Genomic DNA, 12,677 nt, shown 5'->3' on the forward strand with positions numbered 1-12,677 from the left:
GACAGCCTCCTATACTGAAACTGGGACTGAACTTGACTAAACACTTTTCTGAAACCACACCGATTGCCAACAAACACACGAAAGGTGGTCAACATCATTAACCATCAGATAAATGCAAATCAAAACCACCTCGTTTCTGTTAGAATGGCTAGTATCCAAAGGCCACCAATAACTAATGTTGGTGAGGATGTAGAGAAAAGGGAACCCTCGTACACTGTTGGCAGGAATGCAAATTGGTGCAGCCACTATGGAAAACAGTATAGAGGTTCTTCAAAAAACTAAAAATAAAACTTCCAGATGACCCAGCAATTACACTCCTGGGTATATATCTGAAAAAAAATGAAACCACTAATTTCAAAGATATAAGAACCACAACTTTCATAGCATTATTTACATTGGCCAAGATATGGAAGAAACCTAAGTGCCCGTAAACAGATGAATGGATAAGGAAGATGTGGTGCATACACGTACGATGGAATATCACTCAGCCATCAAAGTGAATGAAATGCTGCCATTCACAACAACATCGACGGACAGAGTATTATGCTTAAATAAATCATAGGAAAACAAACACTATATGTTATCACTTATATGTGGAATCTAAATTTAAAAAGCAAACTCACGGATATGAAACAGAAAGAGCCTCACAGATGTAGAGAACAAACTAGCGGTTATCTGTGGAGAGAGAGAAGGGCCAAAAGAGGGGTAAAGGATGAAAAGATACAAACTATTATGTATAAAATAAATAAGCAACATTGATATATTGTACAACACAAGGAAATATAGCCATTATTTTGCAGTAATTTTGCTGTTATTTAGTCACTAAGTCATGTCCAACTCTTTGCGACCCCAAGGACTGCAGCACACCAGGATTCCCTGTCCTTCACTATCTCTGAGAGTTTGCTCAAACCCATGTATATTGAGCTGGTAATGCTATCCAACCATCTCATCCCCTGTCATCCCCTTCTACTCCTGCCCTCAATCTTTCCTGGCATCAAGGTCTTTTCCAATGAGTCGGCTCTTCACATCCAGCAGCTGAAATATTGGAGGTTCAGCTTCAGCATCAGTCCTTCTAAAGAATAACTTTAAATAGAGTATAATGTATAATATACTGAATCACTATGTTATACACCTGAAACTAATATAATATTGTAAATCAACTATACTTCAATTGTCTAAAAGACTGGGGTTTAATTATATTTATCACAGAATCATGTGAAATTTGAAGTTTCCTAGAGAAAAGCATTGTTCGGTAAGGCTCACCCTAACTTCCTGGTATTCAAATGGACTTCACTTTCAGAATTATTTTATTTGGCTTGATTCCCAGAATACTGCTTATTTACGCCCAGACCTTGGACTTTTTTTTTTTTTTTTAATTGAGATTGCAGCTCACAAACCTTAGAATGTAGTGAAGTTTCACCAATAACGATGACCCTATTACAGTTCCAGATACTAAAATGGTAAATAAAACCTTCCTCCTGCTTCAACTTTAGACTTTTAAACCACTCCTTCCTACTAATTTTCAATTTTCAAGAATCCCGTGGTCTTCGAGATCTAATATACAGTATAGTGATTATAGACAACCAAACTGTATTATAAACATTAAATTTGCTAAGAAAACAGAACTTTATTGTTTTCACCACATAAAAAATTGGTAATTTTGTTAGCTAACACTACCATGGCAATCATATTGCAATATAAATCTATCAGTATGGCACACCTTAAACTTCTAGAATGCTTTTTGTCGATTATATTTCAATTAGAAAAAAAAAAAAAGAACTCCAAGGTCTGGGTGTAAATAAGCAGAATTCTGGGAATCAAGCCAAAATAAAATAATCCCAAAAGTGAAGTCCATTTGACGATCAGGAAGTTAGGGTGATCTGGAATTTACCGAATGATGCTTTTCTCTAGGAAACATCAAATTTCACATGATTCTGTGATACAGATGAGGCACCTGCTTGCTGCTATTTTCCTCCACTTAACCACACAACGTGCAGTGTGTATGTTCATGGGGTTTTTTAAGTTTCAAAGTTTGACTTGACCCTCATTCCCCTCTTGGAGACTGACCAGTGAGCATCAGGCAATAAAGCACCATGAGGCACCATCACTTAGTCAAAGTTGAGGGGGGACTGATGTGTCTCCAAATAGCCCAGCTGCAGGGGGCAGAATCCCAGGGCACAGTGACCCTCACTGACACACAGAAGCCATACTGGGGGATGATGGGGGAAGAGTTGCTGGGAAACATTCACAGCCCAGGTTCCCAGCAGCACCAATCTCTCCCAACCCCTTCCAACCCCTTCATACAGAGGAACATCACGAGTTTCCCTCTGGGTTAAATTTAATGCTTGTCACATATTTGTCCAGGAGTTTATTGTTTATTTTTCCTTTCCCTTGATAGATCCCTCAGTTATATTTCTACTTTGACAGGTCCACATTCTGCACCGACTATCACCTCAAACACATTTTTGGCATTAACAGAAGTCTTTTAACCAGTGAAATGAACACGAAGCCAACATGTAAGACTGGTCCCCAAATTAGGTCCATCACAGGTACAAAGAGTTGATCCAGGAGTTCATACAGATTTTCCAGTTACTTAAAGTTATTCTTCTCAGTTCATCTTTCTTTCCAACCACCCCCATCTCCCTTCAAATTTGGACTTTCAGCTTCCTTTCTCTCTGGCCTTAAATGTCACCCACCCCAGCCTCAGTCTAAGGTTGAACTTGTTCCCCTCACATTCTCTGCACAGCATCTTGATAGAGCCTTTGTGTTCTCACCATGGAATCTTCCTGCACTAGGCCCTTCTTATAGGAGCAGGGTCAGCTCCTAACATCCTTCCTAACTCCATCGATTTCCCCCAGGCTCACTGGTACTGAGGTCTCATCTCTGCACCCACTCTCTTCCCAAATGACATCATTCCGTGGCTTCCACTGTCCCCACATCCTCCCTTGGGGACCCACTCTTCAGCCAAATATCTGACACATAAAAAATGTCTCTCAAAAAGAATAAAGAAAGGCACTCAGTCGTGTCCTACTCTTTGCAACCCCATGGACTATACAGCCCACAGAATTCTGCAGGCCAGATTACTGGAGTGGGTAGCCATTCCCTTCTCCAGGGTATCTTCCCAACCCAGGGATCGAAGCCAGGTCTCCCACATTGCCGACGGATTCTTTACCAGCTGAGCTATGAGGAAAGCCCTGTTACTGTTCCTCTCAGTTACTGCTACTTTCAAAAGTAACAGTACAAGTCCAGGCAGAGTTGCTCACTCCAAGTCCTTGAAGACTGACCCATATGCTAATACTGAGGAAATGCTACAGGGGAGCGTCAGCCCAGTCTGGACGCATAGTCACCGCCAGTCACTGTGTATGACACTTCTCTGCTGCTACCGACTACCTGCTCAGAGTTGCACATCAGAGCACTTTCCATCCCTCCCTCAGTATCACTGAGAAGCAGCAGTAACTTAGTTCCTTATCTGGGGCAGCCAGCAGGATGGCCACAGGGAAATCAAAGGCGGGGTGCGGGGTGGGGGTGGGGAGAGCAGCAGCTGGAGCAAACAGCTTCCCGGTTTCTCTCTGCAGCTTGAGAAGCTCTCTAGGGGTTAGTGGGAGCTTTCAAGTTGCTTTATTTCGCTTAGTCCCCGAGACCTGTGACTGGTGGGACACAGCCACCAGGGGGATAAACAGTGGTTTCTCTTGCCCCAAAGGGTCAGGGGCCAGCTATTCAGAAGGAAGTTAGTCTTTCATCTGGCCAGACAGCTCCCACAGCAACTCGGATGGTAGGTCAGGAGGCTGTTCCCTCCCCTCCCAGGAACTCAGTCACTGGTAAGTCATCGACGTATTTAACCAGTTGTGTCCATTTGATACTTAGGGTGGTTTCACTTTTGCAAGCATTTATTTATATCCTTCGAGACAAGAACTCAGACTTCTCTACCTATCACAGGAAGCTGTTTACAGAGGGTGAGCAAACTTTTTAAACACATAGGAACTGTGACTGACACCAATTTTGTGAAACTAAACCCTGGTACTAGTTCTCTCTAATTGTGTTTTTTCTTATATAGCTTCAAGTAGGCAAGTCTTGTTTCTACCAAGAGAATGAAGTTGTATGAAGAAGGGTAACGTTTACTTTTGTCTCCCTGTGGTAGCTGGCATACTACTAAACACCTAAGTGTTTAATGAAGGAATGAATTAGAGCAGCTGTGCTCGGGATGCAGGGGCATGTTAAAGAAATGTTTATTTTAAATCTTCTGAGTTGTAGACCTGCTCTGGCTAAAATAAACACCAGAAAAGGACGAGTGTGGCTGCAGGGGCTCTAGTCCTGTGTGCTGTTTCATCCAGGACCACATAGCTGTATGAAGGGAAAATAACCTTTCATTTCTCCCCAGGGCAGCCTGAAGATGGCTAATTACACGTCAGCACCAGAGGATGACTATGACGTCCTCATAGAGGATGATCTGAGTAACAGCAAAATAGAACCATGCGTCCCATACGACCCCAAGATTCTCTCAGCCCAGCTGGTGCCTTACCTCTACACCACGGTGTTCATAGTTGGCCTCCTGGACAATATCTTGGTTGTGGTTATCCTGGTAAAATATAAAGGACTCAAGCAAGCAGAAAATATCTGTTTCCTCAATTTGGCGCTTTCTAACTTGGGTTTCTTGCTCACTCTGCCATTCTGGGCTTACGCAGCCTCTCATGGGGAGGGCTTTGATGAACCCCTGTGTAAACTTCTCCTGGCACTCTACTCCATAGGCCTGTACAGTGAGGCATTTTTCAACGTCCTTCTGACTGTGCAAAGGTACAAGGAGTTTTTCCAGGTGAGAAGGCGTCTCTTGGCCTGTAGGACTGTGGCCGGCAGAATCCTCATGAGCGCTCTAGTGTGGGTCACAGCCACTCTGGTCACTTTGCCTGAACTTGTTTTTTACAAAGCTCAGATGGAAAGCCAGAAATACAAGTGCTTCTTTACCGGACTTTACTTCTTACCAGATGATGAGACATTCTGGAAGCATTTTCTGACCTTAAAGATGAACATTTTGGGATTTCTTTTGCCACTGTTTGCTTTTGTATATTGCTACGTGCGAATGAGGAAAACACTCCAGTTTCGGGAGAGGAACTTTGGCCTTTTCAAGCTTGTTTTCACCATAATGGCAGTTTTCCTTCTTATGTGGGGACCCTACAATATTACACTTTTCCTGTCTGCTTTCAACAAACACGTCTCCCTGCATGGCTGTGCCAGTAGTTACAACCTGAACAAAAGCGTTCAGATCACGAGAATCATCGCCACCACCCACTGCTTCATCAACCCTCTCCTCTACGTGTTTCTTGACAAGGCATTTAGGAAACACCTCAGCCGCCTTTGCTGCCTGTGTAGTGACGCTGCACCGCAACCCACTGAGGAGCCTGCCCAAGGCACCTCAGGGGAAGAATATCACCTTTCTCCCTAAATGGAAACTAGCTCCTGTCAAAGGCAAGATAAATAAACATCGATTTTTCACTCATCGCCTTGTCCTGTCCAATAGTTTTTTACACATTTGTATATAAAATAGGGTACAGGGAGAAAGGGGGGCAGTGAACAAACACCCACCAAGCGCCGAATCTGTCTCAGGCAATGTGCTAGGCTCTTGACAAACACGAGCTCCTCCACATCTCACTGTTTGCTCATGATATGGGTGGAATTAGTCTCTTTTCTCTGGGGAGGAAACAGGCTCAGAAATTTGTCTATGATCACACAGCTAGAGAGTGGCAAAGCTGGGACACAAACCCAGTGCCATTCACTCCAGAATCTATGCTGTGGCCAGCACACCAAACTTTCAAAATTCAGGTGAGAAAATACATAAAGAAAATATGCACTTTTACAACCAACTGGACCACATTCTGTAAGAGAAGCAACCTACTCACACAGAAGTAATTTATCAGGCACCTTTCCTTTCATGTAATTGGAAGAGCTGGCTAGCTGGAGGCTCTGGATGGCAAAACCAATACAGTATTGTAAAGTAAAAAAATAAAATTTAAATTAAAAAAATAAAAAAAAAGAGGAAAACAGACTTTCTCTGTGTAAAGTACTCTGAGTCTTCTTGGCTACTTGCCACACCCCCAATGAGCCCAGATAACCCCAACCGCTGAGCCTCCCAAGGTTTCTAATACTTCCTCCTATTTAACAATAGTAAATGTAAGATTGTGTCTAGAAATCTTTAACACAAGGCAGGCTTTGTTCTTTTCAGAGTAACACACACCTTAGGCCCTCCCCACATGTAACTACAAAATGCCACAATAGGCTTGCCGGGTGCTATCTAGCACCCGTTTTCTGTTACATATCCCAAGTAGAGGTGACAGCTTAAATGTGGGATGACCGTGGACAACAACCTCTCGCCTCCATTACAGAGGAGGAGGAGGAAGAGGCGGCACCTGGGAGAGACCTCATAGTAAGCACTGCTGCTGCTGCTGAGTTGCCTCAGTCGTGTCCGACTCTGTGCGACCCCAGAGACGGCAGCCCACCAGGCTCCCCCATCCCTGGGATTCTCCAGGCAAGAACGCTGGGGTGGGTTGCCATTTCCTTCTCCAAAGCATGAAAGTGAAAAGTGAAAGTGAAGTCGCTCAGTCACAGGCTATCCCAATCCCTGGCTCTTTCGTGTCCTCACAGGGTAGTATGGATGGATCGTGTCCTCCAAAACATTCATACGTTGCAATCCAAGCCCCAGTGTGACTTTGTGGGGTAACTTGGTTTAGATGTGGAGCCCTCAGGAAGGGATTAATGCCTTTTAAGAAAAGACCCTAGAGAATGTGTTCTCTCTGCACCATGGGAGGACACAGCAAGAAGGTGACCATTGGCAAGCCAGGGAGAGAGCCTGCACCAGAATTCCACAGGCACCTCAATGTTGGACCTCCCAGCCTTGAGTACTGTGAGAAATAAGATTCTGTTGTTTAAGCCACCAAGTCTGTGGTATGTGTTGTGACAGCCTGAGCTAAGACAGGACTCATCCTGAATGACATTAAATAGCAAATAAAAACACCATGACAAGTTAAGAGCAAGACCTCAGAAGAAAGTACCCCAGCAGATATGAAAAGAGGAGGAAAAGGCACGTGGGAATCTTCTTCACATGCTGATATGAGTAGGTCTGGACTCTCCATTCACCTCTACCACATATGGGACAGAAATCTCAGACAAAATGACATTGGTTTTGGATGTTCACAGACACGGTGCTGAAATCACAGAACAAATCTTTGCAGAATTTTCAGAATGAAAACATGGGTGTATATAAATTCTGACAGTGACTCAGAGTGAAATCGTTATTGAAAAGCAAAAGTTTGTGAAGGATGACCCAGTTACAACAGCTCACGCACATAAGTAGTATATTTAGAACATTGATAATCCAGCGAGGTCTTCTTCCCCTAGCAGGAGACAGTTGTCCTAAAGATAAAAATGATTTCGGCTTGCACCATTTACAACAGCCAAGACATGAGAGCAGCCCAAGGGCCATCAAGTGCAGATCAGACAATGTACACACTCCCAAAATGAAATATCATTCAGCCAGAAAAAGGAAGGAATTTTGACATTTGCAGAAACGTGGATGGACCTACAGAACATTGTGCTGCATGAAATAAGTCAGACAGAGAAAGACAAATACTGCATGGCATCACTTATATGTGGAATCTAGAAAAGAACACAAATGAGTCTCTATGAAAAACAGAAACAGAGGCTTGGACATAGAAAATACACTTGTAGTTACCGAAGGGGAGAGGAAGTGCAGGGGACAAGTTAGGGATATGGGATCAACAAACACAAACCTCTTCGTATAAAACAGACAAGTATCAAAGGTGTGTTACATAGTATAGGGAACTATAGCCATTAACTTATAATAACTTATAAAGGAGTATCATTTGCAAAAATACAGAAGCACTATGCTATATACTTGAAACTACTAAAATACTGTGAATCAACTATCTTTCAATTAAAAAAAAAAACACATGCTTTTGCACTTTTCTACAAACTATTGCATTAGAAAACTAATAATCATTAAAAAGCCAAAGAGAAGATAGTCAGCATAGTTAAGAAAAATTGATGACATTTCTGTTTTGCCTGTAAATTAAATTATTTTCTAATGCAAAAAGAATTTCCTATCAAGTCAAGATAATTCTGATTTGGGACATTTGAGAGAAAGGCTGAAATCTCACGAGAAGTCTCTTCTTCATCTCAATTCTATGTATTTGTGGGTATAAATGGAACAAATTGTAAAATGGTAAACAACTGATACAGTGAATGAGAAAACAATAAAATTTGAGGTTGAAAAAAAACACAGGATGCCAGTTAATTCTGAATTTTGGTTAAGCAACAAATACCCTTTTTTTTTTTTTTTCCAAATGTTCTGGGGCCACATCAGCCCCAGTCATCCTCCTTCCTAAGAGCTGCTCATCCTTTGCTGGTCTCAGGCTCCCCCACCTAGCTGGAATTTCAATAAGACTTTGTTGTTGTTGTTTACCAACTGCCTTCACAGACATATCTGCACCACAGAAAAATCAAAGAAAACTGAGAATCATCAGCTTCAGTTTACAAGTGTGGAAACGGAGAATTAAATCACACAGTTCTCAGGGGTCAGAATCTGGGCTTGACATTTTCTGATATCAAATCTTATGCTCCTTCCTCTCCTCCACCCAGTACTTCCTGGTTTGTCTCTAGAGCTTGGTTTATAGAGTGAGTTCCTGTGTATAACTGCACCAGATTTTTCACAATATACCAAGTGATTGGGGGAAGGCGGGTCTGAGGATTGCTGGTCCCGTCAGCCACCCATTTACGGACACTGAGAAAAGCAGAGTTCTCCAAACAACCATCTCTGGCACATCCAACAGAAGAAAATCTTTGATCTAAATTTCAGACTGTAAATCCTTTGATCTTTCCCTGGGGTGTGGCCTTTAGCTATGACCAGGGCCATTAGTCACATCCCTAGAGTCCCCTGCCGTGCCTGCTTGGAGAGAGGGTAGGAAGGGGTGTCTCTCTTTTCCAGTGGGACCCAACACAGGCCATCTAGCCTCCTGGACCTTCAGATGACTGGGAATAAGACTTCTCCCCAGGCAAGGTTGATGGCCGGGATGAGGGCTTAGTGAGCAACACAGTGACTGGCCCATTGGATGCTGCCACACAGCACTTTTCCTCACACCCTCCATAGATGCTGCCTGAAACTTGATGGTGTTGGAATTTCAGTTCTCATGGGCCTCCTTCTCCCCATATCAGCCTCCTGCAACTGCCAGGTAAATGACTATGTTTAACAAAAGGATCTGGGGACATGTGGCTCACCCCCACTTCTTTGTTTGAAGGAGTGGTAGGGAGGATCAGACCATCTGGCTTGTATCGCCTACGACAATATGTGTTTTCCTCTGCCCTCAACCACATGGTCAGCTCAATAGTTTTGCTGTGAGTCTGTGGACAGCCCTCCCCACCAAGCCCTCGCCCACACGCTACTTCAGGCGTCTGTCTTTGCAGCTCACCTGACACCCACTTCCTGGGGGTGCACCCAGCTTGCTCACCATGGCTCAGGACCTTCCCCAGCTGCCCCATGCAAACAGGCTGGCCCTCCTCTGCAAAGCAAACAACACAAGTCCCCAAGTACACGCCAGCTCTGTCTGACGATGATCGGCACACACACTCACTGTTTCCACTCTGTCTCTGAAAGACTCCAAGGCAGAGGGTCAGGTTCATCTCCAAATGGACTAGAGGAGATGGGATGCAGTGACAGATGAGGAGGTGGCCAAGAAAAAGACTCCAGCCAATACAGGTGCTGTTATTCCCACAGAGAGAAGTGAGACTCATGCCCAGGAGGGAAGGGAAGAAGGAGAGGTTGACTACCAATGGGTAATGGGAACACTTCCTCAAAAAGATGCTAAAGACATTACAGGGAAAATCTGAAAAATATGACTATGAACAACATATCAGATGCTATAGATTTATCATTTCAAGAGTAACAATAAAATTGGAATTATGTGGGACACTGTCCTTACTCTTAGAGAATGCATGCTCAAGAATTTAGGAATGATATGGCTGATTCATGCTGATGTATGGCAGAAATCAACACAATATTGTAAAGCAATTATCCTCCGGTTAAAAATAATTTGTTTTTAAAAATGCAAAAAGAACAACTTAGAAATGAAATGTCACAGTGGTCACAACTCACATTCAAATAATTTAATGTCACACACACACAACCAGGTCATATAAAGGAAACGAGGAGGAAAACACATCAAAATGTTAACACCTGTCAGCTCCACATGGTGCGTATGTAGATGTCCACTGAGCCCTCTTTGACTCTCACTGCACAAAGGGAAATGTTCCTAAGATCAAGCTGAAGAGGAAAACGGATTTTTTTTTTTTTTTAAATTTTCTGGCCATGATGGGTCTTCATGCTGTCCGTGTGCTTTCTCTGGTTGCAGGGAGCACGGGCTACTCTCTAGCTGTGGTGCATGGGCTTCTCACCGCAGTGGCTTCTCACCTGTGCGCAGCAGCGGCAGCTCCCTGGCTCTGGGCACAGGCTTAGTAGTTGAGGAACACAGACTCAGTTGCTCTGCAGCTTGTGGAACGTTCCTGGACCAGAGATGGATCTCATGTCTCCTGCACCGGCAGGTAGATTCTTTACCACCGAGCCACGAGGTAAGCCCAGAAAACTAACTCTGATATTGTCTGGATAATATAGTGGCCAGAGGACAAAAGAACAAGCTGAGCTCGAAGGGCCTCAGAAGGCAGAAACAGATAGCATCAGACCCTTATCGCCCTTCCACCCACGTCGCAACTGTTGCAATTTTTGCGCCATCCTGGGGAGCATAGCTCGTCCCTTTCCTAACCCCATATTAGGAAGGGTATTTGTCCTGTTCTTCTCCCCGGAAAAGAAAAGCAGACATATGGTACCTAATTAGTAAATGACAGCAAGATTTCTATCCCATTCCCTTTCTTGTTCCCCGGCTAGAAAAGACAGGCAGATGACGCGTGTTCGTTGTCATTTCTTCCCCGATCCTGCCTGCTGCGTCTATCAGACACACTCTATTTAATAAGAGTGCACTCTAATAAATTGTATTCACCTCTCATTCTGCCTTTCCAGAAATTCTTTTCCAACCTGCACACAGACCACCACAGGTAAAAACAAAGAAAAAAGTATGATATCCTCCCCCAGGACAAATTTTAAAAGTCTTCTCCTTTCTGGTCCCTCATGACTGGGGTGAGACTCAATCTGTTCGACAATCATAGAGAACAAGGCCCAGCCCCTCATTTCACCCACAAATAAAGCTGAGGCAAGAGCAGGTAAAGGGCTTACCTGAGGTCGCACAGCCACACAGCAGCAGAGCTGGGCCCGGCTCTAGACGTCCTGCTCACAGGCCACTTCTTTCCCACTCAGGACTGACTTGTAATTATTTCTGGAAACAATGCGGCGCTGAACTAGTCCAAATACGCTAAGCGTAACAGCTAACTCCCTGAGAAGTATACAGCCTCAGTCTGCTTCCCGACTTAAGAATACACGACGCTCCTCCTGACAGGAAGCTCCCCGCACCACATGGTAACAGCTTTTCCCTCAAACTAAACCCACAAAACAAGGAAAGCAGCCCGAGGGAAAACCTTGGAGCCCTCCAGGGCACTTTCGAGCCCTTGACAGAATCTTCGAGGCCGCCAGAGAACTTTTGAGGCCTCGCGAGAACCTTCGGGCCCTCTGCCGCGCAGCCCTCTAAGGAAGGACTGCGCAGGCGCAGGCGCAGACCCTGGCAGCCGCGTGGACTCCTGCGCGGTACAGATGAGCCGAATAGCCCTGAGCAAGCGCTGCAGCACCGCGCTGGAGGTATCGGTGTGGTGCATAAATCGCTGCCCCAGAGCAGCTCTAGGCCCTTTCAACACGTGGTGCAGTGGAAACAAGAGTCGTCGTTGCTGTGCTTGTCGAGCTCCTCCAGGAACTTGTCCTGCTCGGCAGAGGCAGAGCCTCACTTGCGAGAGTAGATGGAAAGAGCCAGGGATGTTCCTACCAGAGGACAAAGGGCAGCATCCAAAGGAACTGGCAAACTACCAGCCTTGGAACAAACCCAGCCTACCACCTGTTGTTTTGTTTGGCAGGGCACCTGCACAAAGAATGGCTTTTACCTTATTTTTTAATAGTTGGGAAAAAGTCAAAAGAATATTTCACGGCATGCGAAAGTCATATGAAATAAAGATTTCCGTGTCCATTAACAAAGTTTAATTGGCATTGTAAATATGTATTGCTAGTGGGCTTTTTTTTGCACTGTAATGCCTGAGTCCAGTGGTTGTGAGATGGTTTCTGGAACTCTCATGGCTTCCTGCTGCCCCTTGGTGCGTTGCAAATCACAGTCAGGTGGTTATGATTCAACAGCCCTACAAGTAGCAGACTGATGATGTGACACGGCAATGACATGTACATGTACACGTACAATACAGTATGACACGTACATGCAATCTTCAGCCTCGACTGCCGGGGTGTAATACAAGACAGTATGACACGTACATGCAATCTTCAGCCTCGACTGCCGGGGTGTAATACAAGACAGTATGACACGTACATGCAATCTTCAGCCCAGACTGACGGGTGATAAGAGTGTCTTTTGTTATTCATAAGAAACTTTATACCTGAGTTTCAGTCAGACCTGAGCATATGCTGGTGAAGTAACTTTTGCTGCTTTCCTATGTAAGTTCAGGGTGGGAGC

At 44.4% G+C, this 12,677-nt stretch overlaps 1 protein-coding gene across 6 annotated transcripts; it reads left to right on the forward strand.

Annotated features, from left to right (window-relative positions):
• Positions 1-3,564: 3,564 nt before the first annotated feature.
• On the forward strand, positions 3,565-5,492 carry CCRL2 (C-C motif chemokine receptor like 2). 6 transcript variants are annotated; one of them, XM_040246809.1, is made up of 3 exons: positions 3,565-3,953; positions 4,055-4,108; positions 4,379-5,492. In XM_040246809.1, exon 3 carries the CDS (start codon positions 4,391-4,393, stop codon positions 5,435-5,437), a length of 1,047 nt encoding a protein of 348 aa, XP_040102743.1. In that variant the 5' UTR covers positions 3,565-3,953; positions 4,055-4,108; positions 4,379-4,390; the 3' UTR covers positions 5,438-5,492. The 6 variants fall into 6 exon arrangements, with proteins under 6 accessions (XP_040102743.1, XP_040102744.1, XP_040102747.1 ...); XM_040246813.1 differs by having other exon boundaries at positions 3,825-4,108; positions 4,384-4,579; positions 4,746-4,829; XM_040246808.1 differs by having other exon boundaries at positions 3,832-3,953; positions 4,384-5,492.
• The last annotated feature ends 7,185 nt before the right edge of the window (positions 5,493-12,677 follow it).

This window comes from Oryx dammah, unplaced genomic scaffold, assembly GCF_014754425.2.
Source record: "Oryx dammah isolate SB20612 unplaced genomic scaffold, SCBI_Odam_1.1 HiC_scaffold_9, whole genome shotgun sequence".
NCBI classification, from domain to species: Eukaryota; Metazoa; Chordata; class Mammalia; order Artiodactyla; family Bovidae; genus Oryx; species Oryx dammah.

Coding starts and splice junctions, on each gene's coding strand:
- CCRL2 (XM_040246808.1), top strand. CDS start 4,089: ATGAAGTTGTATGAAGAAGG. Junction 4,109..4,383: donor ATGAAGTTGTATGAAGAAGG/GTAACGTTTACT, acceptor TCCCCAGGGCAG/CCTGAAGATGGCTAATTACA.